This window comes from Phoca vitulina, unplaced genomic scaffold (genome assembly GCF_004348235.1).
Source record: "Phoca vitulina isolate PV1807 unplaced genomic scaffold, GSC_HSeal_1.0 scaffold65, whole genome shotgun sequence".
Taxonomy (NCBI): domain Eukaryota; kingdom Metazoa; phylum Chordata; class Mammalia; order Carnivora; family Phocidae; genus Phoca; species Phoca vitulina.
Window position 1 is genome coordinate 9,533,891 of NW_022589768.1, and position 27,694 is coordinate 9,561,584.

The 27,694-nt window shown below is 44.1% G+C and overlaps 1 protein-coding gene and 1 pseudogene across 2 annotated transcripts in view; both read right to left on the reverse strand.

Annotated features, from left to right (window-relative positions):
- The window catches only part of AKAP13 (A-kinase anchoring protein 13), a 313,740-nt gene that overhangs the window by 31,444 nt on the left and 254,602 nt on the right, over positions 1-27,694 (reverse strand). Inside the window, exons 16-20 of one of the 2 annotated variants that reach the window (XM_032392054.1) lie at positions 24,903-24,945; positions 23,419-23,551; positions 17,304-17,478; positions 2,264-2,331; positions 31-97 (exon numbers count right to left, since the gene is read on the reverse strand). In XM_032392054.1, the coding sequence (XP_032247945.1) occupies positions 31-97; positions 2,264-2,331; positions 17,304-17,478; positions 23,419-23,551; positions 24,903-24,945 (486 nt within the window). The remainder of the gene's footprint in view (positions 1-30; positions 98-2,263; positions 2,332-17,303; positions 17,479-23,418; positions 23,552-24,902; positions 24,946-27,694) is intronic. The other variant, XM_032392053.1, reaches the window with a different exon arrangement.
- Positions 12,038-12,162, reverse strand: LOC116624326 (annotated as a pseudogene).

Below are 27,694 nucleotides of genomic sequence, written 5' to 3' on the forward strand. Positions count from 1 at the left end.
GCTGGAAGAGAGCAGGGCTGAGTGACTTACGCTTGCTCCTCATGATGACTGTGGGCAGTGAAGATGTGTCCTGTGCCTGAAGGCTCCCTCTGGGCTGCTGAAGGAAAAAGGGAATAAATAAATACACGCGGACCGCGCCCACAATTTCTCCTCCGTATGGTCTCAAGAAGCCCAGAGCAGGGAGAGAGCTCCAGCCCGCTCCTGGCCAGGTTGCTCAGCATCCTGCCAGCCACCCCGGCGGGCTCTCCTCTGAACCCGCCGAGCGAGTGCCAGGACCCCGCAGAGGCTGCTTCTCCCGCCTGGAACGCCCTTCGCCCCAGGGTATCCCTCCATTTCAAGACCACGTGAGAGCCACCTCCCGGGGAAAGCCAACCATCACCTTCCTCCTCCCCCAAGGCAGTGCCTGGCCGCCCCTGAGAATCCTGCACAGACCTCCACATAGTTTCCCCCTCATGTATGGTCCCCGACTGCCCGACATCTTCCCCAGCAGAATGCCGGGTCCTGAAGAGCGGCATCTGTGCCTTTTCTCATTCCTGTTTGTCCAGTGACTGGCGTTAATAAGGGACTAAACAGTCCTTAAGTAAAGTACGAATTTCAATTGAGATTTTTGTTGTAGCATGTGACAGAAACACCGTGTGTGAGAAGTTACAGAGTGAACCAATTACTCGGAGATAAATCATTAGTGGACACAATTTTAAAATAAACTCCCCCTTCTAGGCTGTGTTCTCCTATAAGAGAAGATGCTACAGCTCTATCATCAGCCTTCTACGGAACCTACTACATTCCCAATAGCACTAAGTCCTGTCAGATCACAAACCCCGTGCCTGTAGGGTCAGGCAGGCAACAAGCGAAGGAGGCAAGGTGGGGTGGGGGTGGGGAGGGAACCCGCACATCCTGTCGAGGAGGTGGCAGCCACTCAGACCCTGTGGATTACCACTTCCCATCCATCTCCCCAACATTCAGGGACCTAGACCTCCAGAGTCCATGCTGTATGCTTAGGATCTATCAACGGATCAAACATTCCTGACTTCAAACTGCTTGGCAAGTTCAGTGCTTACATGCTAGTGGGGGGGAAGGTGCAAGACCACGCAAAATAAATGTAGTAAGTAAATACAGGCTGTTAAATAGAAACTCTGAGAAGCTGAGAAGTACTATGGAGAACAGGAAAAAGAGCAAGGTGAAAATCGGGAATGCTGGGTAAGAGGAAATAACCAGGGTTGTGAGATCTTCCAATTTTCTTTTTTTCTTTTTTTTTTTTTTTGAGATCTTCCAATTTTTTAAGGAGAAATTAGAAATCCCAATTGATAGGAAATGTGATTTTTAAAAATAACTGCATCATCAACAACAAAAAATACTTCAAGAGCCAAACAAAATTTATGCCCGTGGGCTGCTAAGATCTGGGGTACAGAAGTAATTCATTTTTACACTAGTTCAGACTCGCAGCATCTGCGTCATCTGGGAACTTACTAGAAATGCAAATTCCTGGGCCCCACCCCAGAGTGTGCAACCTGGGGAGAGGGGTGCAGTAAATGGTCTTTTAGCAAGTCCCTGAGGTGACTCTAAAGCACACTCATTCAAGTGTGAGGCCACTGTAACGTAAATGTTTGCTCACTGACGCAGCACACGGCACGCTGAGCATCGTGTAGATGCAGCTGCGAGTGCTCTTCTGACAAGGACAAAAGGACATTTATTTATGGGTGACTAGAACACTGAAAACCACTACCTTGAAGGTGGGCCCCCAAACCCACTCTCTTTAAGGGCCGCCGCCTGATAAGCGGTGCCCATGACTGCACAGCATGCGTGCCCAGAGCAGGTCCCTCCACACGCCCGGCACGTGTCCTATTCTTGTGTCACGTGACCAGAGCCAACTGCTTCGTGCCCCGGGCAGCCACGTCAAACCCTCAGCCCTCCCCAGCTCCCCAGCAGCTCAAAGTCCCTGAATGACACCTGGTGCCCTCAGGGTGGCCGGGAGAAAGCGGGTGTGTGGCCGGCAGAGCAGGCCTGCAGATGTGGCTCTGAACAAAACCACCTTAACAACAACACCGAGATGCTAGAAAAGCACAGAAATGTGTATTTAACACGGAGTTCTGAAAGCATTTTGTTTTCCAAAAGCCACAGATGCCCAAGTGTGTTAATTAAGAAGAGACTCGGTCGCTTTAGAGAAGAATTACTGTTTGGTTGTTTTGGTCTCAGTGTTGGTACCAAATGATTACCATAAACAAAAACCCCAACCAGGACTCTCCCACCCTGAGAAACGTCTTACCTTCATTTTGACCTTTGCACAGGAGGCCAGACTTTCTCTACAGCCTTTGTGGACAAAAGCACTGCAACCTGAAAAGCAAGCAAAGCCCAAGGTGACTTCAACCCAGCTAAGAGATCTTGGACTCAGACTTCCTGCGGCCACTGCAGCCTGCGGATTCCCGAGTGAAGTCACTCGCATGTCAGAACGTGGCTCTAACTGGGATTACAGACTGCAGTCCCCTTCCAGAAAGCAGGCGTGTGATGTCATGGGGAGGAGGAGAAATGAGAGCAGATGTGATTTCTGATTAACGGAAACGAGAAGTCTGGAGCTTCTCAGGCAAGAAGCTGAGAGGCTACCAAGCAAAACAGAAAGTAAAAGTGTCTGCTGTCAACATGTGAAGTTGAAGTCACAAACAAACCCACCAATAGAGCCCCTTACCAGGACTTGGGAAACCTGTATGGCTGAGTCAAAAGACACCTCTTCATGTCCTTCTGCTTGGGATCTTAACCACCCTGAGCTTTCTGCCACCCAGCCAGAGTCAGGAGACGCAAAAGAAAGGTCATCAGAACCAACCCAGGCACATGTGGGAATCCTGACTCAGGATAAAGGGGGAGACTTCCTGAAAGACGGAGGGGAGACCACATCTGCCAAGGACACGAACCTCAACCCTCGGCTCCAAAGCCACTGATGTAAAAACCCAGCCCTCTGGGCCTCAGAAGGGCTGCTGTCAGCTCTTCCTGCTGCTATGAAGTCATAAAACAGAACTGCGCCAGGAGGCCAGAGGGGAAGCAGAAGCAAATAAAAGATCGGTCTGTGGGGACACCCAGTGACGAGAGCCTCTCCAGGGGAAGGCTCCCTGAGAAGATCAACCAGACACCATTCAACACGCAGCACCACAGGTCCTGCCCGCCAACTCACTCACCGTGGGCGAGACGCTCTCCTGGCGCACACGTGTGGATGGGGGAGAGGGGAGTGACGATGGCGAGGACAGGGCACTAGAATGGAGGCTGCCAGAACCCCGGGTGCCAGAGGCCCCTTCCCACAGGCCCTTCCTCAACAGCGGCTCCCGCAACGCCTACTCGGTTCCCGGACCTCTAGCACCGCCTGCCACGCGGTGCTGTGATGGTCTTACGGTTTTCTCCTCCACAGAGTGCTGCACCTCCTGCTGAATCTTTACGTCTCTCTAGCACAGTGCCCGGCTCGTGGCTCCGATTCAAATGTCTAGTTTACACCCTAACTAGGTCTCTTTTATCAAAGGCCAAGTGCCCTGATACTACATTGATTATAAAATGTGAGATGCCAACTTATTAACACTAGCAGGAGCACAGGAAGAGCCGCTGTGCAATCACATCTGATTTCAGTCCTGGCTCTGCTAGTTGTGTGACCCATGCAAGTCTTTCCTTGGGGCCTCGGTTTCCCCACCTAGTAAATGAGAGGTGGGTCCACACTCCCCGCCGCCAAGTTCCTTCAGTCTGTGATTCCGTAAGACTCTTCACACCTCTTAAGAAAGGGATAATTTTCCAAAGTAAATCCCATGGACCGTCCCACCAGGTTCATGCAGCCAAAGATTTCAACTTCTGCGTCATCTGAATTATCACTCGGGTAGCTCCAGCCACTCCGTAGGTTACGGTCAGGGAAGGGCCTCAACTGGAGGAGTCTGGACAGAGGCCACCAGCGCCCAGGAGGCTATGAGGAGCACGTCTGCTTTTGTCAACAGGATGGCCCACCGTCGGAACCAGTCTGCAGTCCTGGGGGTGGGATGAGGCTTGGTTCGGGGCCTTTCACTCCTAGGCGTGCTTCTGCCCCCAGCCTGCCAACCTCTTCTGGCTCCACCCCCGTGACAGCCACTATCTGGTCACCTTTCTGTTAACAAACCGGAAGAGACATCTAAGTTCCTTTACCAACGGCAGGATGAGGGGAGGCTCTGCTGGGAAAGGCTCACGTCGGCATCCAGAGGAAAAACCTGGAAGGTTTTAATTCCGTCCAAACTCTGTTCCTGCCCTGCCCGAGTTCTTCTCCAAGAGCAGATGGCAAGGGAGTGACTTGGAGGCCATGATCCTTGTCATTTCTACCGCCTGTGGTCAGCTCCACGTAAGTCGTGAGCTGCTCTAGAAGTCGGCAGTGAGAGAGAGGTTATGCGCCACTGAACAGGAATGCTGGGGTTTCTCAGCAATGTCCCTGTCTGGGCACAAGGAGGCCTTCGCAGAAAGAGACCCCTGGGAAGTGACTCATTCTAATCAGTAAACGTAAACGTAAACATTTTGAGGATGTTTCTCTAAAGGACTGGAAACCACTGGCTCTCATTAATTTGTCCAGTTCTCTGTGACTTGAAAATAAGGATCAGCTTTGATAAAGTCGTCACTGTTTTACTACTGAGAGAAAAAGCAGAACCACAAACAGGAATCCGCGTAACTCCTGAGAGGTCAGGGTGGCTAGGCCTTCTGTGTCATGCCACGTAACGCCTACTCCAGGATGCAGACCCCAGCGAAGCCTCTCCAGCCAACAGTCTTCTAGGAAGGGCCAAAGAGCCAATAGGTAGGCTGGACCATATGTCTTTATTGGTTTGTATTTAACATTTTTTTGCCTCTCACCTCCCAGAAACTCTTCAATAGCTCCCTGTCATCTTTAGGATAAAGCTCAAATTTCTTACTTGGCTTCCAGCACCTCACCATGTTTGGTCATGCCTGTGAGCCCTGAGCAAACGGTCTTTTGTGCTTGTATCCCTTCCCCTGACTGGGTCAGTAGGACTCACCTCGATGAAGTCCTGGCTCACCCAGGGAAGAAAAGATTCCCCACCTCGGCACTTCTGGAATTCCACGCCTGCTTCCGTCACGGTACTGGACTGGCCACTCTGTTCCACTGGACAGAAAACTCCTTGAGGGAGTCTCACTTTGTCTTGTACAATTTTTATATCCCTATCCCCAGTTCCTGGCCCACAGTAAGCACTAGATGTCTGAAGAGCGGGAGAGGTGGGTGGGTGAGCTCCAAGCTGCTGGACCCACAGCAAGAAACACCACCCAGTAGCCGAGACAAATTCCTACAGTCATTTTCTACTAAGACAGATGCATTCCCCCATCTGCACACTATCTTTACTCGGGGTGCCTGCCATGCAGATGCCTGGGAGCACGGAGCCCCTCTGTTCCAAGGCCCTAGGTGACCCATCCTCTCTTTCAGGCTCCAGAGCTCCCCTTGCCACCTTTCCTCTGTCTTTCACAAATCCCCGCTCAGCTAAAGTGTTTCAAATACCTCTTGTTTAATCCCATTCCTCCTTCTCCCCTCTCAGAGTCTTGCTTAAGAGAACCTCTCGCTGGCTCCCTTCTACTTAATAAAATACACTTTAAAATGTGGAAGATAAAGGCATATGAGGAAAACTAATGAATCCATATCACGGACACATTTTGAAATGATATTAAATGTACTGCCACACACAATTGCAGAGTCTTGAAAGTGTTTAAGACTCATTGTAAAACAATAAGAAAAAGACAATGCAACAGAAAAGTTGTACAGACCATGAACAGGTCATTCACAACACAAAACGGTGCCTGATCTCTCTAGAAATCAGAGAAACGCAAACTAAAACAACAGAGAAATACCATTTCGTGTCCAACCAGGCTGGATAAAATAAAAGTCTGCCAATTCTAGGTACTGGTGAAGAAACGGAGATGCGGGAACTCTCAGCATCTGCTGAGGGATCTAGAAGCTGGTACCTTCATGTTGGACAGTAATTTGGCAACATATAGTTAAGCTGACAAGGTGCCCGCTTTATGACTTAGCAATTCCCTTGGTGTACAGGGATGTTCCCTGCAGCCCTGCTTATAACAGAGAGAAATTGGAAATGACCCAAACGACTTAGTAGTGGGACAGATTTGATATATTCATAAAATGGAACACCATTTAACAGTTAGAAGTCCATGGTCTAGATTGATCATTTGCAATACTCTGGATCCCCCAGATTTAATGTTGAGGAGAATAAAGAAAATTACAGAATGAGGTAAGGTACCATTTATGTAAACTCAAAACAAAAAAATTAAACATTTACGTGGGAGATAAAATTACAAAATACAGACTACATACACAGAGGGGCTCCGTGCTCCCAGGCAGCTGCATGGCAGGCACCCCGGTAAATGACAGTGCTTGTCCTTGGGGAGGGAGGAAGAGAATTAGGCAGGGAAAGACGGGGATTCAACTGTAATGTTTATTTCTTCAAAACTGAAAAATAATCTGAAGCCATATAACAAATTTTACTACTTTTTCATGTTGAGTGGTGAGTACATAGGTGTTGTTACATTATCCATGTACTACCTCCCACTAGTATTTAAAAACCAAAACCCCAGTGTATCATATCCTAATATCCTCCAAAGTTCCTTGGATTTCCTTATAAACATTCCCTTATCCTTTAAAAAAGTCAATCATAGTTGTGATAAATTAAAAACAATTTTTCAATCAGCCTCTCTTGTCTTCTATTCCAGTTACAAAAGTGCATTTTCTTCTCTTTCATGAAAATCAATAATGTTTTTGGCATCTATGGGCAACAGAGGAAGTGGGATTTGCCTGAGAACCTGCCACTAATTTTGATCTAGAAGAGACCAGTCAGTACACTGGGACACGCATGTCCTGTCTCCAAAGTACATTCGGGCTGTGCCTTTCTCCCCAGTCAGTTCTAACACCACAGAATTAAGCAAAGGTGATTTTTGAGGAGGTGGTGCCATCACTTTGAAACAGACTTCAGTAATATGCAAGTTCTCAGGCCAGTATTTGAGACTTAAAAGACATCTCCAACTGATGAATCAACCCATGCAGATATAATGATAAAATGTACTTCTAAAAAACAACTTTTCATACAAATTCACTTTCTTCGTTAGCTGAGACAGGTCCCCAAACCTCTAACCCAGCTGAAATTTTAATATGCTCTGTAACAGGGTCACGAGTCTCAGTGATAAGTAATTTGTGTGGATGTCTGCCTAACATACTCAAGTACCTACTTGAAAAACACTCAGCCTGTTACCAAGTTGTCCCAGACTGTTTGCAGCCACAGTTTTAGTGGTGTGTGGGAGTGGTTTAGAAACTCTGGCCCCACTGACATCAGCCAGAGTCACGAGGTTAAAATCTTATTCTCGGTTCTGGAACACAGACAATTACCAAGAACAGAAGAACCGAAGACAAATCTAATACACGTCAAGCTCACTGCCACAAACCATACCATGTTGTTAGGGAGATCAAAGAATTATTTGGCCTTTTATTTATTTAAAAGAAAAAGATTTCCTAATAGCAGTAAGCAACATGCTTTCATTTTTCAAAGCTATTCAAAAAGGTCTCAGCACAGTGGTTTATGAGAACAGAGCCGGCTCCTAATTAGATTCCTCTGAATTTAAACACAAACAGCTCAGCCTTCAACAACTTCTTTTTTTCACTACAAGGAGGCATCAGACAAAAGAATATGAAGGAAAACCCACGTAACTGGGAAATATCATCTATCTGTTGCTACCTTTTTTTTTTTTTAAACCTCTGCCACCAACCGCCACAGATCTGTGGTGAGCTGTTATATACTACACGTTGTTTCTCTTTCAGCAGAAAAACAAACAACAACTGGTAAGAAACTCCGAAAGTCTGCTTTATAGAAGGGTAAGAAGAACAGCCCTGCCGAACAGAACTGGAATCACAGGACTGCTACAAAAGGGAGGATTCACCTTCTCGAGCGGAGTTCTGAAGGGAGGGAACTTCCCATCCTGAGTCACTGATCACCCTTAGGGACATGCCCGGAGTCCTGCCTAGCCGAGCCACATCGAGGCAGCAAAACTGATTCAGGGAAAATGCTCTGATCCTTCTCAAGCAACAGGCTGAAGGGTTACCTTTAAGGACAGAAAAGTACAACTGCTTCCTATCATTTCAACCCGGAAACTAAAACTAAAACTAAAACAAGTGACAATGGAAACAACAACAAACCAGTTAGTATGAGCAATGTAGAAATACATGCTCCAAAATTCTTTCTGCAACTTATTTTGTTTAAAATCTCTGGGGAGTGTGAAACATCGTGGTCTTGGACTGATAGAGCTTATTAGCTACAAGGCATGTAAAATGTTCTTTGTAGCTGGTGTGGTGTAATAACCACAGAGCTGATGCACAGAACAGGAGGAAAGCCACAGAAAAGAGCACCAACATCTTAGCTGAAGTGCTCATGTAACAAGCACTAGTAAGTGCTCCTAAGAATGCCGGTAAACAAAATGCAACAGAACAAAAGTGCCCTGCTTGGGAACCAACTTCACGGATGAGGCTCTTCTTTTACCTCCCTTTTCCCTAAACGACCAATGTCTTTTCTTTAATTGATTATGTGTATTTTACTATCTCATTTAAGCAATGAACTCTACACATCAGAAACCAGCATCTGGAGAGCTGCCTTCCCAGATAAAATCCAAAGCAAAATCTGACCATCACACACGTTCTGAACACTCTCCTGATTCCTCTTTAGATTGCAGCTGATCTGCTTGTTTATTCTTTTAATCAAGAGAAACAACCGACCACAAAAGTACTCAGAAGCTAACACAACAGAAAATAAATCAACAGTAATCTCAAGATCATTTTACATCTGTTTAAAGCAAATAAAACAGAACCCCTGACAAGACCTGAAACCCAAACATAAGGAATTCCTTGCTCTGAAGGACTCCACCATGCATTCCAAAGACCAAATTATTTGTGGCAGCTGGAAAGAACAGCTGATTTTTCAAGGGAAGCTTTACATAGCTGAAGAAGTAAGAATTGGAGAGACACTCTTTCCTTTCCCCACTGAAGTGACCTAATCCTAAAACGAATCGAATTATGGCTGAAAAAAAGACCTGCCAGGTTTCTCCTAAATTAAGGTACTTCGAAGCAGTCCTGGCAGGGGGCTTTAGTCTTGGCTTTCGAGGTTTGCTCCCCACCCCCCACGCCCCCCAGCAGGCTGCAAAGAAACCATATGGAGGCTTTGCTCCTTGCTGTTCCCAGTGACTGTAACCAGGACCATTTCCATGCAAGTCCACATAAAGGGATTCAAGCTTTCATCCAGAATTATGACTTACTTCAGACTGGTCCAGGTGTATTCCAGTGGAGTCAGGAGATGTTGATGGGTTTTGAAATGCTCTATCCTGTTGAATGGTTTAGTATATGCATGCAGAGGGATACATTAAAGGGACTAATGACGTTTGGAAGACTGGTGCCCATCAGTATCAGCCACCACCATCCATCAGTGGCTGATCTTCCCAAACCACGACTCAAACCTGACTGAGCAGGTGCTTGGGTGTGAGGCTCCAGGAGTCAGCCGTGGAGGGTTAGGTTATGAAAACTGAAAAGGAAAGCTACCAGGAGGGTAACTGACTAACTGGAGGGATGTTACATTTCCTGAGACTCCTGGGAAGATCCTGAACATGGGAGGGGATGGAGAAAAGGGAAAAAAAGATTCTGAATCTCCAAATTACTCATATTTTCCACTTCCTGCTAAGATAACAGATGGTGCTTCACACACATAAACATTGCAGGCTCTGTTCTTCAGGAAGCTGAAGAGAATCAGCCGATTGCTTCTGCTCCTTTGGGAAAATGACTACACATTGTTCCTTCGCTTTCAAGCCTTGATTTCTTTTTTTTTTTAATTAGTGGCAGGCTGCACACTGTCATACACACATCTTAATGCCACCACCAAATGCTGAGCCTATTTCAACACTCCCCCAGGGCTGAGTGCAAAGCTGCAGGGGAGGCAGGGAGCGAGGCCTGAAGTTTCTGAGGTGGGGTGGTATGCAAATTAAACAGGGATTTTTGAACCTTAGGTGCAGATGAGGGTAACAATCAGGTCCTATCAAACTGTTCCTTTTTGCTCTGATTCTTTCAGTTTAAACTTCAAAAATATTATCCTTTTCTCTTGTTTTTGCAAAGCAGGGAGAACTAACATAATCTGTGACATTTTTGCTGGATCAAGCTATTGCCATACACAAAGAACCCCTAGCTGAGGAAGTTCTGATACTTCCCTTCTGACAGACCTCCAAACAGAAAACACGCCAGTGATGACATGCTAGACTCCGTGAAATACTCTGCTTCCAGAAGAAACGGTTAAGCCACACAGTTCCATCCAGAAAAGTTCCATCCCATTATAAACACTTACATAAATCGAGTAACCAATCTGGTATTTTATTGGTTTCCTCCTTTAAAAAGTCTTGAGTGAAATACTGTTATACGGGACATCAAATATGTAAAATATTTAGGATGGATTTTTGAGTTACAATTTTAACATTTACTTTTAAAGTCAGTAAATGAAGACAATAAAGTTGCTTTAATGGACCTAAGAATCAGAAATCAGAGATGCCTAGGACAGTTGCAATTTATGTTAACTACCTCGGCATCTAATTTACTCCTGTATTTTGTTTTGCGTACACAATATAGAGGATAAGTCACACAGATAAGTAGATTCCAAATATTAGCAGGTTAAAAATTGGCTTTCGGGCGCCTGGGTGGCTCAGTCGTTAAGCGTCTGCCTTCGGCTCAGGTCATGATCCCAGGGTCCTGGGATCGAGCCCCGCATCGGGCTCCCTGCTCCGCGGGAGGCCTGCTTCTCCCTCTCCCACTCCCCTGCTCGTGTTCCCTCTCTTGCTGTCTCTCTCGCTGTCTCTCTGTCAAATAAACAAACAAAATCTTTAAAAAAAAAAAAAATTGGCTTTCTTTGCGATCACATTATATTCTTCAATTAATTAGAGATAGGAGGCAAAATGCAAACAAGTAGGTAGGCTGATAGCTGAAGTTAATATGCTGATGTTAAAATCTGGTTATATTTTTGAGCATGTGGATTTTTAATGTGGCTTTACAATTAGTTCAAAAATATATACATGTATATATTCAAAAATCCATAGATCTTCCAAAACAGTTCCACGAAAAACATTCTGAAAACCACTGCTCTATCAAACTATTTAATTACTACACAGACTTGTGGCTGATAACCTAAGTCCACGAGTCTCAAACCTCCTACATTTAGTTTTTCGTCAGTACCAGAACCCACACAAGTGATTCTTCATGGGTTCCTCTGGTACCCATGGGCCACAGAAGTTTCCAAGAGGTATCCCCAGATCCCCCTCTCCAGGGGAAATCCTAGTGCACACTATTCCAACAGCGTGAGCAGTTCCACAGTCTAGGAAGACCGGCTATGCTTCCTCATGGAGGGAGCCCAGCAAAAGAGAAGTTCCATTCATGTTTAACAGGAAGAGGTATCGAGAAAACAAAAAAGGGCTCAAGATGCCTGTGGTTAAAAGAAGTGCATTCTCCTACATTACAGCAGATATTTTTTGCTATCTGACAAATCAATCCCATGCAGGTTTAATTCTGAGTCATTATAGTCTAATGTAGGCTAAGAATTAATATAGCCAAGGAGGGTAAAATTCAACTGTTTTCACCTAGAAACAATGTATATATAAAAATCAATGGCAGTGGAAGAGAAGACATTTACTGAACATAAACTAGACAACCTTTTCCAATCTGAATTTAAATTGAAAAGTTGTCTGGAGCCAGTCATGACAGGAGTCATCCATCTACTATAACCAGAAACCAACGGTTCTCACTGTTCCCTACAGCACAAAGGAGAAGATTCTCTGGGTCTTCAAAAAAGATTTTCCATCTCTTTTGTCCCTAACTCTTCTGATACTATTTCACATCACATTTCAGCACCGAGTTTGTAGAAGCAACTACATTGCTTCTTACTAAAGCTGGTGCTGTCTGGTGCAACTCTCAGGTCTTTTGTCAAGATGATTGTTTTCTGGTATCATTTTGCTCTTTGTCCATGAAGTTCTTGAATCAAATATCAACATATTTTGCTCTTTCATCAGAGACCAGCTGACAACCAGAAAAACCTTTAGCAATAATCGTGCCTCGGATAAACCTCATTGGCTACGATACTGCCACTGTGCAAAGCTCCAGAAAAACCTTTAAAGTTATCAGTGATCCAAGGTTTACATTTTGTTTTTGCTCATACCAACAATATATAAGTACAATCTTGGGGCACCTGGGTGGCTCAGTCGTTAAGTATCTGCCTTCGGCTCAGGTCATGATCCCAGGGTCCTGGGATCGAGCCCCGCATCGGGTTCCCTGCTCGGCGGGAAGCCTGCTTCTCCCTCTCCCACTCCCCCTGCTTGTGTTCCCTCTCTCGCTGTGTCTCTCTCTGTCAAATAAATAAATAAAATCTTAAAAAAAAAAAAAAAAAAATATATATATATATATATATATATATATGTACAATCTTAAAAGACTCAAGCAAGACAGGAGAATAAAATAAAAACTTAAATCTCCCTGATCTCTCCTCATCTCTTCCTTTAAATCGTTAACAGTGTGGGCATGTCCTTTTAAATATCCTTGCATATTTATATAAACAGTGACTGCTCACTTGGTTTCTGTAAACTCAGATCATCCATACAGTTCTACTTGCTGCCTTTTCAACCTATCAAAGTGTCTTGGGAGATCTGTGTCGGCAGAGCTATCCCAGAGGCTGGTGAGCTGTGGTCTGTGGGCTGAATTCAGCCCATATCCATTTTGTGAATAGTTTCACAGGTCTCGTCCTAGGCTGCTGCCATGCTCCAGGAGCTGAGTCAAGCAGCCACAACAAAGCCCTGCAGAGCCCGGCACGCCTTCTGCCAGCTCCTCCACAGAAAGAGTTGGCTGACCCTCGGTCTGCTCTTTTTAGTATCAGCTCCAAATTCCATCTAATGAATATACAATATTTTACTGATGGTTATTTAGTTCCTTTAAATTCTTCCACATTACGAATAATGCTGCACTGAGTAGGTACCAAGGTTTATACTTTGAGAACTCTTCTCAAAAGCCGCTGTGTAAGCAACTCGAGAAACGTGCCTCTCGTTATTCCAACCACTGAAAAGAAAGGACAATTATGTAATGTGACGGAGGTGCTAAATAAGGCTACCACGGCAAATATATCACAATATTTGAATACATCAAATTAATGTGTTGCACACCTCACATTTACACAATGTTATATGTCAAATATATTCAATTGGAAAAAAAAGGTGCCTGGTACATACTGCTGCTCAGTAAATTTTTTTTTTTTTTTAAAGATTTTATTTATTTATTTGACAGAGACGGCGAGAGGGAACACAAGCAGGGGGAGTAGGAGAGGGAGAAGCAGGCTTCCTGCCGAGCAGGGAGCCCAACGCAGTGCTCGATCCCAGGACCCTGGGATCATGACCCGAGCCGAAGGCAGTCGCTTAACCAACTGAGCCACCCAGGCGCCCCTCAATAAATACTTCTTGACCAATGGCTTCTGAATGAATCACAATACCAAACACAGTGCTTTGCAGAGGTAATTGGTCTTTGTTGAAGAACTTCATTTGATAAGGAACTCAAGTGCATAATTACTGACAGTTAAATGTAAAAAATAAAGTCAGTCTGCAGTCATAAGAGTTCCTAGAACATTCACCCAGCTCTCCCTTTCCTAAAGCCGGTGACAGAGTGGAAGTCATTTTCCTCCTTCGTAAACAAACAGAAATCACAACGGTCCAGTGATGGTGCAGAACACTGACGTGTCTGAAAAATCTCCATGAAGATCCTTCCAGGGCTATTTTTATTCCTGAAATTTTATTCAGTTATTTTTCAAATCCACCCCCTTAGCTGTTCTGTTCTTTCATTAGAAATTCTATGTATTTTAACCTCTTAATAATCCTCAACATCTTCCCCTGTCTATGTATTTGCTAACTTCCTCATGGTGGTTGACTTCCCTATGTGGTATCTGTGTATTTTTTTTTTTTTTTTTTTTTTTATTTATTTGAGAGAGAGAGTGTGCACGCGAGTGCGGGAGGGGTAAAGGGGGAGGGAGAGAGAGAATCCCAAGCAGGCTCTGCACCCAGCACAGAGCCTGACATGGGGCTCAATCCCACGACCCTGAGATCATGACCTGAGCTGAAATCAAGAGTCAGATGCTCAAATGACTGAGTCACCCAGGCACCCATGTAGTTTTAATTGTAAGCTCAGTTTCAGCTTTATAGGACCTTCTTTCCTCCCGTGGGAACCCCCAGCGAGCCTGTTTTGTCAGTGTGACCCTGTGATGCAGGTCTGTATTTGTTTCAGCCGAGGTTCCTTAGTGTTTTATCATTCTCAGATTGGGATTTCATTCAACTGCTTGTGAAAATTTCTTAGTTTGGGGTATGGATGGTGTGAATTTGGACCCCAGGTTCATATATGATACAGAATTCTCACTCAGAGTCCTGGGAGAAGACACATTTCCTTGCTGCTTCTGAAAGGCCAGTGGGTGGAGTTTTTCTAGGTCCTTCAGTATGGATGTTGCGGTCTCTAAAGCTCTCGGTTTTATCCGGGGGTCTCAGGTCCAGCTCCCACTATGTGCCTTGGAGCCACATATCCTGTTCCCTACTAAGGGGGAGGCTCTTTAGTGCTCTGATTCTGAGTTCCTTCAGGGATTTTCCTTTCTGTAGGCTCAGTTATGTGTTCATTTTGTTTTTTTAATATATTGCATTGAATATTTTTGTTTTATAGCAGAAAGTAGGTATTCAGTCTGCTTCACTGAAATTCTTTGAATATCAATTTCATACTGTCCAATCAAGAAATATGAGGTCTTTCTGTTTTTCTCTGAGCCCAGTGCTCCTCAAATGGAGATCAGGCACTTTGCAGGAGGGATACACAAAATGATTCTTTGGGATATGGGAGGAAGATTTTACAACTTTCATTTATATTGACTTTAAAGAGAAACAGAGTTAAACTGCAGACGATATATTGGTGCCTCACTCGGCCCTTTATGTTGGGCAGCTTCACTTTATACATGCTAGAGGTTTCTAGAAGTAAGAGCACTTGAAAGGGGAGAGGACAGTGGTGCCTGTCCTCATTCACTTACTTTCAGCATGCTGTGATGAATGGAAATTTATAAGTGCTCAATGAAGTGAGCTTATAGATTATATTTAGTTTCAACTAAAATAAAATGAAAAAGTAGCTTACACAAATTCCTACAAAGAAACCACTGACCTAAGACAATATTATTAAGACTAATAACCAGCAAACAAGAAAATGGCAAATCTGACTTCTCTTATTCCTATAATGAGCTTTCTTTTTTCTTTCTTTCCTTCCTCTCCTCTCTTCTCCTTCCTTTCTCCCCACCTCCTTCTTTACTGGGGGGTGGGGAGGGAATCTTGAGCAGGCTCCATGCCCAGAACAGAGCCCAACGCAGGGCTCGATCTCACAACCCTGAGATTGTGACCTGAGCTGAAATCAAGAGTCAGACGCTTAACTGAATGAGCCCCCCAGGTGCCCCTAGAATGAGCTCTTTCTAAGTGTAGGACAGGACAAGCATGTGATTCTTGCATTAAATATATATACCCCTTGTGAGTAGGTTAAGAACGTACTAATGATACGTGAACGTACTAAAAAGCGCTTGGTGACTACTGCCCTGGGCAACCACATTATTCCAGTACTAAGGAGCTGTGTCAAGTGGCTAAGAAACTAACCAGAGGACATTTAGTTGGTGTCCCAGGGAAGAGCCTCATAGAACCTGGGCCCCCAAATAAACATGCAGGAGGTAGCAGACAGTGGTGGCCTCTTGTTTTCTAGAGGTCACATGGAACTTACCACTTACTTTCCTGGTGAGGCTACGTGCAGGAAGGAGGACATAAGTATGTGTGATATGCATAAAGATCTTGATGAGAGCTCTTCCCACGAGGTGGGGTTTGTTTTGTTTTGTTTTGTTTTAAATAGGACAGTACAACAAACAGGGCTGCAGACAACATTTGGGATATAATATACCCACAAAAGTCATCTTAAAAGAATGTGAGGATAAAGCCAGTCATTCAGAAAGTCACGACAGCTGCCGAAGCGACAAGTGGGGCTGCAGGAGAGCTTCACTCCACTCTTCTCTTCAAGAAAGCAAGTGGGTGGAAATCATTTTTGCAATAGCTTTGAATCTGCTCAAACAAGCTTTAAAAAACTTCAAATTCCAGTAAGTTAATTATTTTTGGTAACAAATCACTTGGGATACTCCACACAATGACTAAAAACAAGACAATGTCATGACGTCCTGATCATCTGAATCAGTCACTGTTTTGTCTGACGTGGTTATAGGTATAACACGGTGCTAATCACCTCACCTTCCTGGGTGACTGGGCTGGGCTGGGGTGGCTGGATCTCCAGCCTGGTCCCTCTGGCCACGAACAGCCTCACTGATTTACCTCGGTGTGCATGCAAATATCACTGCTTTCTATATATCCAACGACAAGTGTTTCTGAGACACAGTGCCTTAGAGCAGGGTCTGTGGGCCAGATCCAGCCCGTAGCCTATTTTTGTATGGCCCATACACTACTAATGGTTTTTACATTTTTAAACAGTTGGGAAAAAAAAAAAAAAAGACCAATATTTTATGACACAAGAAAATCACATGAAATTCCAGTTTCACTAGCCATGCTCACTGGTCTACGTGTCGCGTAGGCTGCTTTTGCACAAGGGCAGAATTCAGTAGCTGTGCAGGGACCATCCAGCCCACGCAGTCTAAGATATCTGCTAGTGGTCCTGGACAAAAAAAGCTAGCCATCCTCTGCCCAGTATCTTATCAAAACCAGGACCCGGGCTCAGTTCACAGACTTGGCTTGAAGGTGGTTTGAAGCAGGTCAGCCACAGGTCAATATGGGACATCTCTGCACGTGCAAGAACCCTGTCTTGGCAGTCACCATGACCGGATGTTGGTAAACGGCTGAAGCATGCGCCAAAGTACCAGAATAAAAAACGAGCACATATAGGACCTGACGAGGGACTGCTGCGTAGCTTTAGAGTTTGAGGAAGGGAGGCTGTTTCGATGCTGACACAGACTTCTGGGACGGGCAGGGGCTTGGGGACAACAGAACAGAATATAAGAAATCGGGGCTCTCTGTAAAAACATACCGGCTGTATGTTCTACATCTGGAATCGACGACACACGGGATGTTTAAGACAGACATAGTGGGCCAACCTCCACACACACCAGAAAGGGACATGGGTGGATGGATGGGAAACCTGGAAGGAGCTTTCCGGAGCCAAGAGGGCTGTGCCTCACAGGAAGAGGCCGGTCGCTTACCTGCACACGTGTAGGCGTCCTTGCTGGTGAAGGGCTTCACGCACTGGCTACAGCTGATCGGACCCACAACAGGGATGGAACTGAAAGTGTGCCCGTTGACGATCTTCTTGTCCTTCTCCTTCTCCTTCGAATCCTTCTCCTTCTCTTTGATTTTCTCTTTCTCTTTTTCCTTTTCCTGCCAAAGAAAAGCACCAATAGTTAATTGAACACCAGAAGGCCCTCCCCTTACCTGGGCACCCAGGCGGCATGGGGTCATCAGTGGCTGGCGGTGAGTGTTTTGGATGCAAGTTAGGAGCACTGTCCTGGACAATGGTTCTTCTAAGTTGTGAGCATTCCAGCTACACTGGAAATGCTACGGGAAGACCAGGCAGGCGAAGCAGTCCTGTTGGCTGCTTGCTCAGCGGCATTCACACCGATGGATACAACGTCCCAGGACCAACCCTGGGAAGAGGCTTCTGGATCAGGAGGAGGGGATTCTGGGGTGGCCTATGAACCCTCCTCAGCAAGCCCAAGCTTGGCCCATGGAGGAAGCAAGCAACGAGCTGAGGGCCGGCTGCAGGTAGGGAGCAGAAAGGAGGGCAGCCATTCTCAGATCAGCCCTGGGGAGAGGGAAGACGATGGGATGGCAGGAAGCATTCCTCAGGGTTCCTCTTGGACTCCCTCTAGCCGGAAGTATTAACTGTCCCCCACATACACACATACCATTGTTGTCATCTAAAAAAATTCCTGCAACATGGGCACCCCAAAGTTTGTGATCATGACAACTACTAAATGCCTTACACGTGGAATCAACGCCTTGTACGTACATGACTGCACCTGACTCCATAATTCTGAAGCAGGAAGGGTAGGCATCACGCTTCCCGTTGCACAACTGAGAAGATAAAGATGATAAATACCAGCTCCAACTCTCAACAGCTGCTAAGTGCCAAGCACGACAGCAGGCGACTTAGGCGTATTTTCTCCTAACAACCCAGTGAAGTACTAGTTATGATCTTCACAGCACGTTTGAGGAGACTGAGGCTCAGGGATGTTTAAGAGTGAATCTGAGGCCACACGCCAGTAACTGCCCAGGCTGGAAGTAAGATCCAGATCGGCTGACTCCACAGCTGTGCGCTCATTCACGACACTCCGTCACCAGCAGCTGGAGACGTGTACTGACTCACAAAGGGTCACCCGGCAAGTGACTGGCAGTCAACATTACAACCCCGGTCTCCCGACATCCTAATTCAGAGCCCATCGGCTACACTGAACCGGCGAGTGCTGGCCAAGTCTGATTCATGTACAGCCCTTGGTTAACAGAACACGTACAATAAAAATCTAAGAACTGAACTGCTACACTTTAGAACTGTAAAAACTAAGAAGAGAGGGAAAAAAACAAAGTATTTCACTTTACAAACAGGAAACTGTCGTGAGTGACAATCAGCAACTGCTACAGAACGTCATCTTCTAATAACAATCAATAACAAGTGGAATTTTTTCAAGTAATTTCCCTCTCTTAACTAAATCTTGCACCAGGCTTTTCTGTGCACAAACGTTAAACCGAAAAGCATCTGCCTCTGTGCTTACGAAAGCTCAAGCGTGCTCCAAGAGCTGAAAAAATATCTTCTATGGCAACTAACATTCTCTCAAGCCTCGCAATGCTCATCAAATCCAATTAAATAATAAATAATACCCTCGTCCTTTGCAATTAGCCCAACTAGTCCTTCCAAGGATAAACGCAAAACAATAAACTCCCATTGTCTCTGTTTACTAGAATTTAGTGCTCTGAAGAAGTCAGACTCTTACCTCCCCATGTCCTATGAATTTCACTGTTATGAGGGGTACTTCAGGAAACCGACCCCATTTTACCGACATGATTCGACCCCCATGCCAGGAAATGTGCTCTCACAGGAGGAGGGGCTCATGCCCGCAGGGCAGAGCTCAGCAGCTTCGAGTTGCCATCAGAGACCATAAGAGGAAGCCAGGGACTGGTTGAGAAAGGGAAGGAGGGAGGGCTGAGGCTGCTGGTTTCCTTAAGACAGGCTTAACCATTTGCATGCTGCCGGCAAAGCCAACTACCCTAGTTACAAAGGACGCGGGAAATGAAACAAAACCAACTCCCCAAAATACAGTGCGTGTGGATGGTGCTTCGGTTGCAAGACGGACACTCTGGAAGGACCAAGGCCAAGTTTTTGACACTTGGAACTTAAGGAACACATCTACTTAAGACTCCTCATTATGTCGAATCATAATGTATGCTTCCTAAGAACAGTGTTTGGTGAAGCTTGTGGTCAAGTGATGACCAGTTGTTTTCTCAAGTGTGACTTTTCCATGTTCAACAACATGGGGAAGTTGGAGCTCCCGGTATTTCCGGGATGGCTGCAGGAAATAACTACACCAGGGTACTAAGAAGGAACACGGGTTCTTGCTTTCCCCCACCTATCGTTTTGGACAAGCAATTACAACGAGGAGAGCAGAGAGCACTCCAGACAGCTGTAAAACAAGCTGCCGTGAAGCCCCCGTCCCGCTGCACATCTCTGATCGGAGAAGGAACCACACAGAGAACCGGATTTCACACAGACTTCAGCCTTTGCAAACACACTCCAGCGGGCACCTCCGTAAGGCTCACGGGGTTAGTCCTTTTATGGGGGCACAGGCCCAGGGAGGCAGAGCCTGCCAGCAGCAGCTCTGCAGGAATGCAGCCCTTGCCCCCCAAACGCCCATTTCAAGCCAGAGTAAGAATTTCCGTAGAACATTTCTGACCGTCTCCTAGTTGTCTGTGAGGGGGAAAGCTCCAAGAAGAACATCAGTGTGACAGGATGGTCTAAAGGGGCTCACTCCACTCCCTTTGTGAATGGGACCACCATGCACAGTAGTGTTTCAATACTCTGCAGCAAGCAAACATACTTAGCAGGAAATGGTACTATCAGAAGATACTAAAAAGACAAAAGCAGAACCTGCCAGTCTTCCTGTTATACTTCCTGTTTAGGCTCGCCCCCTTTGAAAAAAACAATGAATACATATAATTACTCATGCCAGACACTGCTAATTTTTAAAAGCACATATGAAGGATCAGTACTCAAGTTCTCAAATCTTGTATCTATCTATCTAGAGAGAGATATATATATATCTGTGCTATAGGCAAAATATGAATACTTTTTTTGGCTCCTTAGAATATTAAGAGTGGGACACACAGATTAACTCTTAAGCACATACAATAGATTAGTATTTAATGTAACTTGACACTATTGCCCCTATTTCTTACTATCTTCTGGTACATTCACAAAAGCCAGCTATTCTACATGAAAGGTGACTCTTAACCTTCTTGACACATTTGGCCAGTGGGGCACTTTTCTAAACACCTGATAATGTGAAGGACTGCCATCCAGGGTTACAGATTTGTAATTTTTTTTTTTTTTTTAAAGTTTATTTATTTGAGAGAGACAGAGAAAGAGAGAGAGGGGAGAGAGAGAGAGAATGAGCAGGGGGCGTGGGAGAGGGAGAAGCAGACTTCCCGCCGAGCAGGGAGCCCAATGCGGGGCTTGATCCCAGGACCCTGAGATCGTGACCTGAGCTGAAGGCAGGCGTTTAACTGACTGAGCCACCCAGGCTCCCCCAGATTCGTAATTTTTTGAGTTTCCACTGCCAGAGACAACACGAGCCCCCAAAGACCAAATGTTGAAGCCACGTGTGAAAGAGGAACCAGTCTCACTGCAAAACAGTGTTGTCGTTTTGGCAAAGGAGACGCTCGGACACGAAAGGTCAACTGATAGTCTCTGCCAGGAATGACAGACTCCGCTCTAACAATTTCCTTCTTTTCTCCCGCCTTTCTCTCACTCCCTACTAGCAAACTCCAGTCCTCTGAGTTATTTAAAAAGTTAAAAAGATACTGTTTAGTAATGGCTAGATTCTGAGTGAGCATGACATGAAATATACGAATTGCTAGAAGTCAGCCCACAAAGAGGTTATTTAGTTAATATTATCTAGTCTGTGACCTGAAGCATAGTTCTCTGGGCTTCAGTTTGTAAAATAAGGAGGATGGGATGAGACTTTTTTAAAAGTCAGGTTCTAGTTTCTAAATTTGATCTTACATGGTTTTGTTTATGTCTGGTTGTATTCCCTCATTAATGCAATCTGTGGTGTATTCACTGCCCTGCCCTGAAAGTTAACGTGGTCACTGCAGAGATGGATGGAAAGGGGACTCGCCACTTACTTACTGGTCTCCCAATTGAAGATCCCACATTTTAAAAACAGAACAACAAAAACAACAACTACATTTGAAAGTGTCCAAATAGATCATAAAATTTCTCAAAGTAAAGATGATGATCTTTAGTTCTTTAGGAGCACCTGGCAGAATGCTGAGACCATCTACAGACGTCATTTGGTAATAGTTGGCTAATTTATAGTGATCTTTGCAAGGAGATTTTCTTTTGTTGACGCCAACCAGTGTCCGAGCCAGCAGTGATAAGTCAAAAAGATAAGGCTCTATTTCAAGCCTTGCCGCCAATCTGTGGAACACTGATAAACATTCTGCCCTATTTAACCTGAATTTTTTAAATGATAAAACAAGGCTATGTCTGAAATTAATACTTGTATATATGATTATTCTAGAAACAATTTGCTAGACTCCTTGCATCTTTTTCCTGTTTTGTCCTGATTGGCCCACCTTCCTCCCCTTCTGCACCTGGGCAGGAAAAATGAAAACACAATTCCGGTGGCAGGTTTTGTGGAAAAGTTCCTCTGAGGATTGAACCTAGCATTTGCTAAAAGAAAGTGATCTTATTTACAAAACCTCGTAAAATTCATTGGCTCTACTTCTACCAGCCCACTTAACTGAGGGCTTAAAAAGTTTGCTGTATTTTGGCGGGGGGGAGTTTGAGGGGAGTGCAAGGGGTGCACTTTTAAAATAATATTCTTGAGTTCAGTGTTTGTTCATTCCCTTACTTCTACGTATGTACATACCAAGCACATGTATACACATGCATATATATAGTGATTTCTTGGCAAGAGCTCCTTTGCTGATTTCCATTTAAAAACTTTGTTTTTTTGTTATTTATTTTGCTGGAGTCTGGGTGGGTGGGTGGGTGGGTGAATGGAGTACAGGGGAAGTGGGAGGCATAAAGTTTTTTCCCCACTGATGTGACACTGAATTGGTTTTGGTTTATACTGTGAATCAGTATAAGAAAAGTAACTCCTTGTCTTCCTTGCTTTTAAAAACACATTGAAAAAAATTAGAAGACTAGCTATCTCTATGTGGGGTATTACAGGTGGTTTTTATCTTTTTATTTTTATATTTTAAATATTCCTATGAGTATGAAAAAAAACAGACAAAAAATGTTTAAGTACTTTAACATAACCTCACTCACTAAAAAGAATTCACTGCAACATGCAGATCCAATTGGGACTAGATCTAGGAATCCACTTTCATCTTAAAAGTTCTTGTAATTTTCTGTGGGACAATCTTTCTAACCTCTAAATCCAAATATAAATATTTTAAATCCCCTGATCTTGGCATAAAATCCTTCAGGTACATTTTATTTTATTTATTTTTAAAGATTTTATTTATTCATTTATTTATTTGAGAGAGAGAGAGAGAGCGAAAATGAGTGGGGGGAGGAGCAGAGGGAGAGGGACAAGCAGACTCCACGTTGAGTGCAGAGCCCGATCTCACAACCTCGAGATCCCGGACGCTTAACCAACTGAGCCACCCAGGCGCACCCCCTTCAGGTACATTTTAAAGCTGGTTTACCAATTAAGACATGTGCTTGAGCGTATGGAATCTGAAGCCAAAGAGGTCCAGATGTGGACCTCTGTTCCACTAACGTGGGGGGCACACAACCAGATAGGGTAGCTGACTCCCAGAAAAGGGAGATAATATCTGCCTTACACGGCTGTGGAAAGGATTCTATAAAATAACATATGAAAAGCTCTTAGCACACAGTAAAAACCCAATCAGTGGTATCACCTTTTGTCGCCATTTTTCTTCAAATATTAGGCTATTTCAGAGATTATTTCTGGGTTTATCTCCTTATGTCCCCATTATTTCATCACTTTTTGGGTGTATGCAGACTGTGACAGGAGCCCACGGGTGAGCAACTAAGGCGGCCACACAGGGAAGGCTCCCAACGGTACTTACTCTGCTCTTCTTACTGCTGGACATTTTATTCTTGATGTAGCTGAATGTACGACTGACTTTCGTTCCACTCTTCCCTTCAAAATCTTTCTTGGAGGGGCTCTGTGGCAGGAAACTATAGGTCTCTTCCGTTATGCTAAATAAAAACAAGGCAATTGATTTTTTTAAAAAGACTATAGAAGTTAATTAAAAAAAATTAAACACAGATTAAAAAATACATTTCTCTGTAACCATATACATTTTAGCTACAAGTCACAGTCAACTTACATACACACATGAGAACGGGAGGCAGAGCAAGGATGGACAGGGGCTGCTGAGTGGCTCCACACAGTAAGATCCGAGAACAGAGCACAGCACAATGCCCACGCTCCTCGGCAATCAATACTGGTGCACACAGCTTTGCACAGTTTTAGGAGGGAGGCTACAAAGAACCTAAGTCCACCTATGATGGACTAAGTTTGGAGCTTAGGAAATTCACAATGGTTCATTTCCTCAAAGAATGCTGGGCACTTGTACACACAATCCATTACACAGAAAAGGAATCTACTTATACTACTTTTCTTAGGTGTTCTACAAATTATTTTAAGAACTTTTCTGCAGAAAAGTTGTTTACGTCAAGGGCCTCTGAGAGAGGACAGAGAGAGGCACAACTCAAGAGGGGGGAACAATCCTCTTCAACAGCTAAGGTCTGTTTATGTATAAAGAACTGCTTACAAAATAAAGCAGCCTGACGATGAAGGGGAAATGGTGTGAGAACCACTGTTCTAGAGGACAAAGGATAAATAAACTGTCACAGAAATGCAAAGAGAAGCATTCATACTGAGAGTTCTGGATCACTGAGTCACAGCTTATGCCTCTGTGAAAAGGAGAGCAGCTTAAAGTGCAGGGCAACAACCAGAACCCCCATTATGCTTACATGAGAATGCTTTAGAGCCCCATAAGCATGACAAGAGGAATATAAAAATAAACAATGAGTCAACATACAAATCTTCTGCCTGCTGTCAAGTAAAGAACCAATTCAGTTACTTGGACAGAAATGTGTACCATATCCGTGCAGGCAGAAGAAAAAGACTTTAAAAGCTTAAAATGGCTAAGGCAGCAGTAACACACACACACACACACACACACACACACACACACACACTGAAACAAAGTGTTGTCGGGCTTGGGGACAACAATTCCTATAAGCAGAGCACTAAAGCTCATAGAGTCAAATACAAGTGTTTCCTCTCCTGAATAAACACGCAAACATGTATCCTTGCGACAGTGTAGAGAGCAAAGTAAAAGACTCTCGAGGACATTATCTGAAAAGGCCAAGCCTTCTTTACAAACCGCTTGTAGCCATTATTCCAAATTGATTACTCAAGGAAGTAAGAATCCCATGAGCTGAATTCACTTCTTGGTTGACTTAGTTAAATGTCCTAAGACATTTTGGGTTTCCTTCATTTCGTCTCGGGGAAAGGAGTAACAAAATAAACGTGCAGTACCTCTCGGTCAGGTTGGCACTGGTACCGAGGAACGGCCGTGAATCTGGAAAACAGAAACGGGAGAGAAAACGTTGGAACCGAAGGACTGTGCGTGGATGACGGAGCCGATGTTTAGAATGTTTACGACGATACGTGTAGAGCAGACAGAGCGTCTGAAAGCCAGCGCGCGGTGCCTTCTCTGTCTAAGCAAGGGTTTGGAAGAAGGAAAAATTCAACTCTAACCCCTCAATATCAGAACTACAAACAGGCGGCAACAGGAGCGAATTGCCCACGACAAAATATTTAATCCAGGATTCAAGCTAGTGAGCAAACCCCTAAACAACATTTTTTTCCTCATGTTCAAACACACAGGAAACAGGTTTAATTCCTGTTCTTGTCAATGCTCTGTTTCCACAGGCCATCTTTCTGAGATGACATCACAGGAAGAACATAAAATCGAAAATTAAATATCGTATTCTGCATGCTGTTCATTTTGCTTTCAAAGGTTTCCATACCAAAAAGTCTAGCTAATGTATATCTGATAATTTCGTGAGCATTCCTAGAAGGAAATGGACAAGTGAACAGGAAAAGAGCATCAGAGCTGGCTTGTAAGATCTTGGTCTTGTCCCTAATTTGGGGTGAGATCTTGGGATTTCATTTCCTCATCTGTGAGACGGGGAGATAAAGCACATGGTAAAGTCCTTGCCAGGCTGACACTGACAATGTGTAGGGCAGATGCATCCTTCCTCCTTCTATGACAACCAGACCATGAAGCGAAGCAGGTCATTACAAGTAAGGCCAGGTCAGACAGCAGGGCAGTAAGTGGAGCCAACAGAAGGAACACTACATTCTTTTATCTATGACACGTTAATAAAGCTTGAGCTACTTTAGGACTTAGAGGAGAAGGTCTCAATCACACAATGATAAATGGTTTCCAATTTTTAGGAGATCAGGTATAGAAATACAGTAGGCAGTCTGTTCACAAGTACCACTGTTGTTATAATGTGAACAGGACACACACTTCTTCCTTCAGATGGGTTTCAAGGATTACTTTGAGATTATTATAATTTTTATAATTTTATATTATAATGAGATTATTGTAATATTTTAATTTCATAGAGATTTGAAGATGTTCCACTACCACATTACCAGCATTCAAAACTCTTAAATGTCCAACCTGCTCTAGATTCTGAATAGAAATGCAAAATGGTAGCTCTTGCTAAGTAAATAGCCAACAAGAAGGAATAATGCCTAAGAAACTTAAAAATCAATTCTAAGTCTTCAAAAGACTGCTCTCTGTGGTTTTTCCTTTTACCTATTTGGGTTCTTCTTCTATTTCACTTACAATGCATGGTAGTAACAGCCAGTTGCGAAAGATGAACAGAGTTAAGAAGAAAATCTGGGATCCGTCCCCGAGTTCTGCATGATCTAGGTGTGAAACAGCAGTTTAACCTCAGATGCTTTAATTTACTTAAACAAAAAACCAAGAGTGTGGTTTACATCAGTGGTTTTAAAACCTCTTCTACCCAAGGAACCTTGCATGGTAGAAGCAGCATTAAATTCTCTCACGCTACCAGGACTCTGTCTGTACACGGGAGCAATCACCTTTCCCGGGAAGTTACCACCCTAGTAACATGAACAAGTGAACGTAAAATCCACAATGAGGAAAAATACCAACCAGCAAAGAGCCTGGCCAAGAATAAGCTCCTAGCAGTTTTCTGTTGAATAAATTAAAAACTGAACAAAAATGTGATTGAGTACTGGGACAATCTTTGACTCTTACAAGGATTTCCAACCTTTTCACTGCTGAAAAAACTTTAATTCATTTGCTGTGACATCTTAGATGTGGCTCTGAAAACAGTGATTGATCCACCAATGCCTCTGAGATTCCTAAAGTGTCACCAAGTTTTCAGAGCACCTAAGAGGATGAAATAACCAACGTTACTTCCACGGTACCATTACAGACAAAAGCGGAGAAATCTGTCACTGAAGGTGGCTTGTGAGGTGCTAGGGCAGGTCAACAGCGTATTCCAACTAGGCTTTTCTTCAAGTCCTGAAGTGACCTGCAGACCTAATATACTATAACATTCCAGGGTCAGAACTACTGGATGGACATGGTCAGTATTTTCAAAGTGTGTTCCACATAATACTAGTTTTGTGAGGTGTCGTGTATAATCAGGCACATATTGTGGTTACCAAGCTAGTAAGTCTGGGAAACACAGCTCACTGAACACTGCCTTGGAAATTCACAATGTGCACATCAGCACCTGAAACCAGCTCAACTGGAATTTCCTAAATTTATGTGGCCATGAACCAACCCTTTCTTTATCTTCCTCTCCCCTCCACCTCCCTGATGCCTTCTGCTATTTTTGAGTTTAAGGAACACATTTTGAGGAATGCTAGGTACTTGATTCAAAGGTCTCTTCAAGCGTCCATATTTTTATGATTCCATCACGCTGGATTAACTGTATACCCAGTGCTGTTTTATATTAATAATTTTGTATTAGTGGTAGAAGAAATGCCACTGGGACCTTCGTTTTAGTGGCCATAAATAGAGCTATCTCCCAGGGTATCACAAATACTTTGAGCTGAAACAGGCTTGAGAATTTCTGAACACTCAAGGCTCTAAGTGGATTTTCACAACTTCCCTCCTATTACAACTGGTATAAAGTAAGTATCTCATGGTGTGCCTATTACCAAACATCTTTTAATTGTGAAAAAAGGACTGAATATAATAAGACCTCCATTTAAGAGAAATTAACTAAACTTTCTGTTACTGTACATAAAGGTACTTTCCTGTAAGAACAATGCAA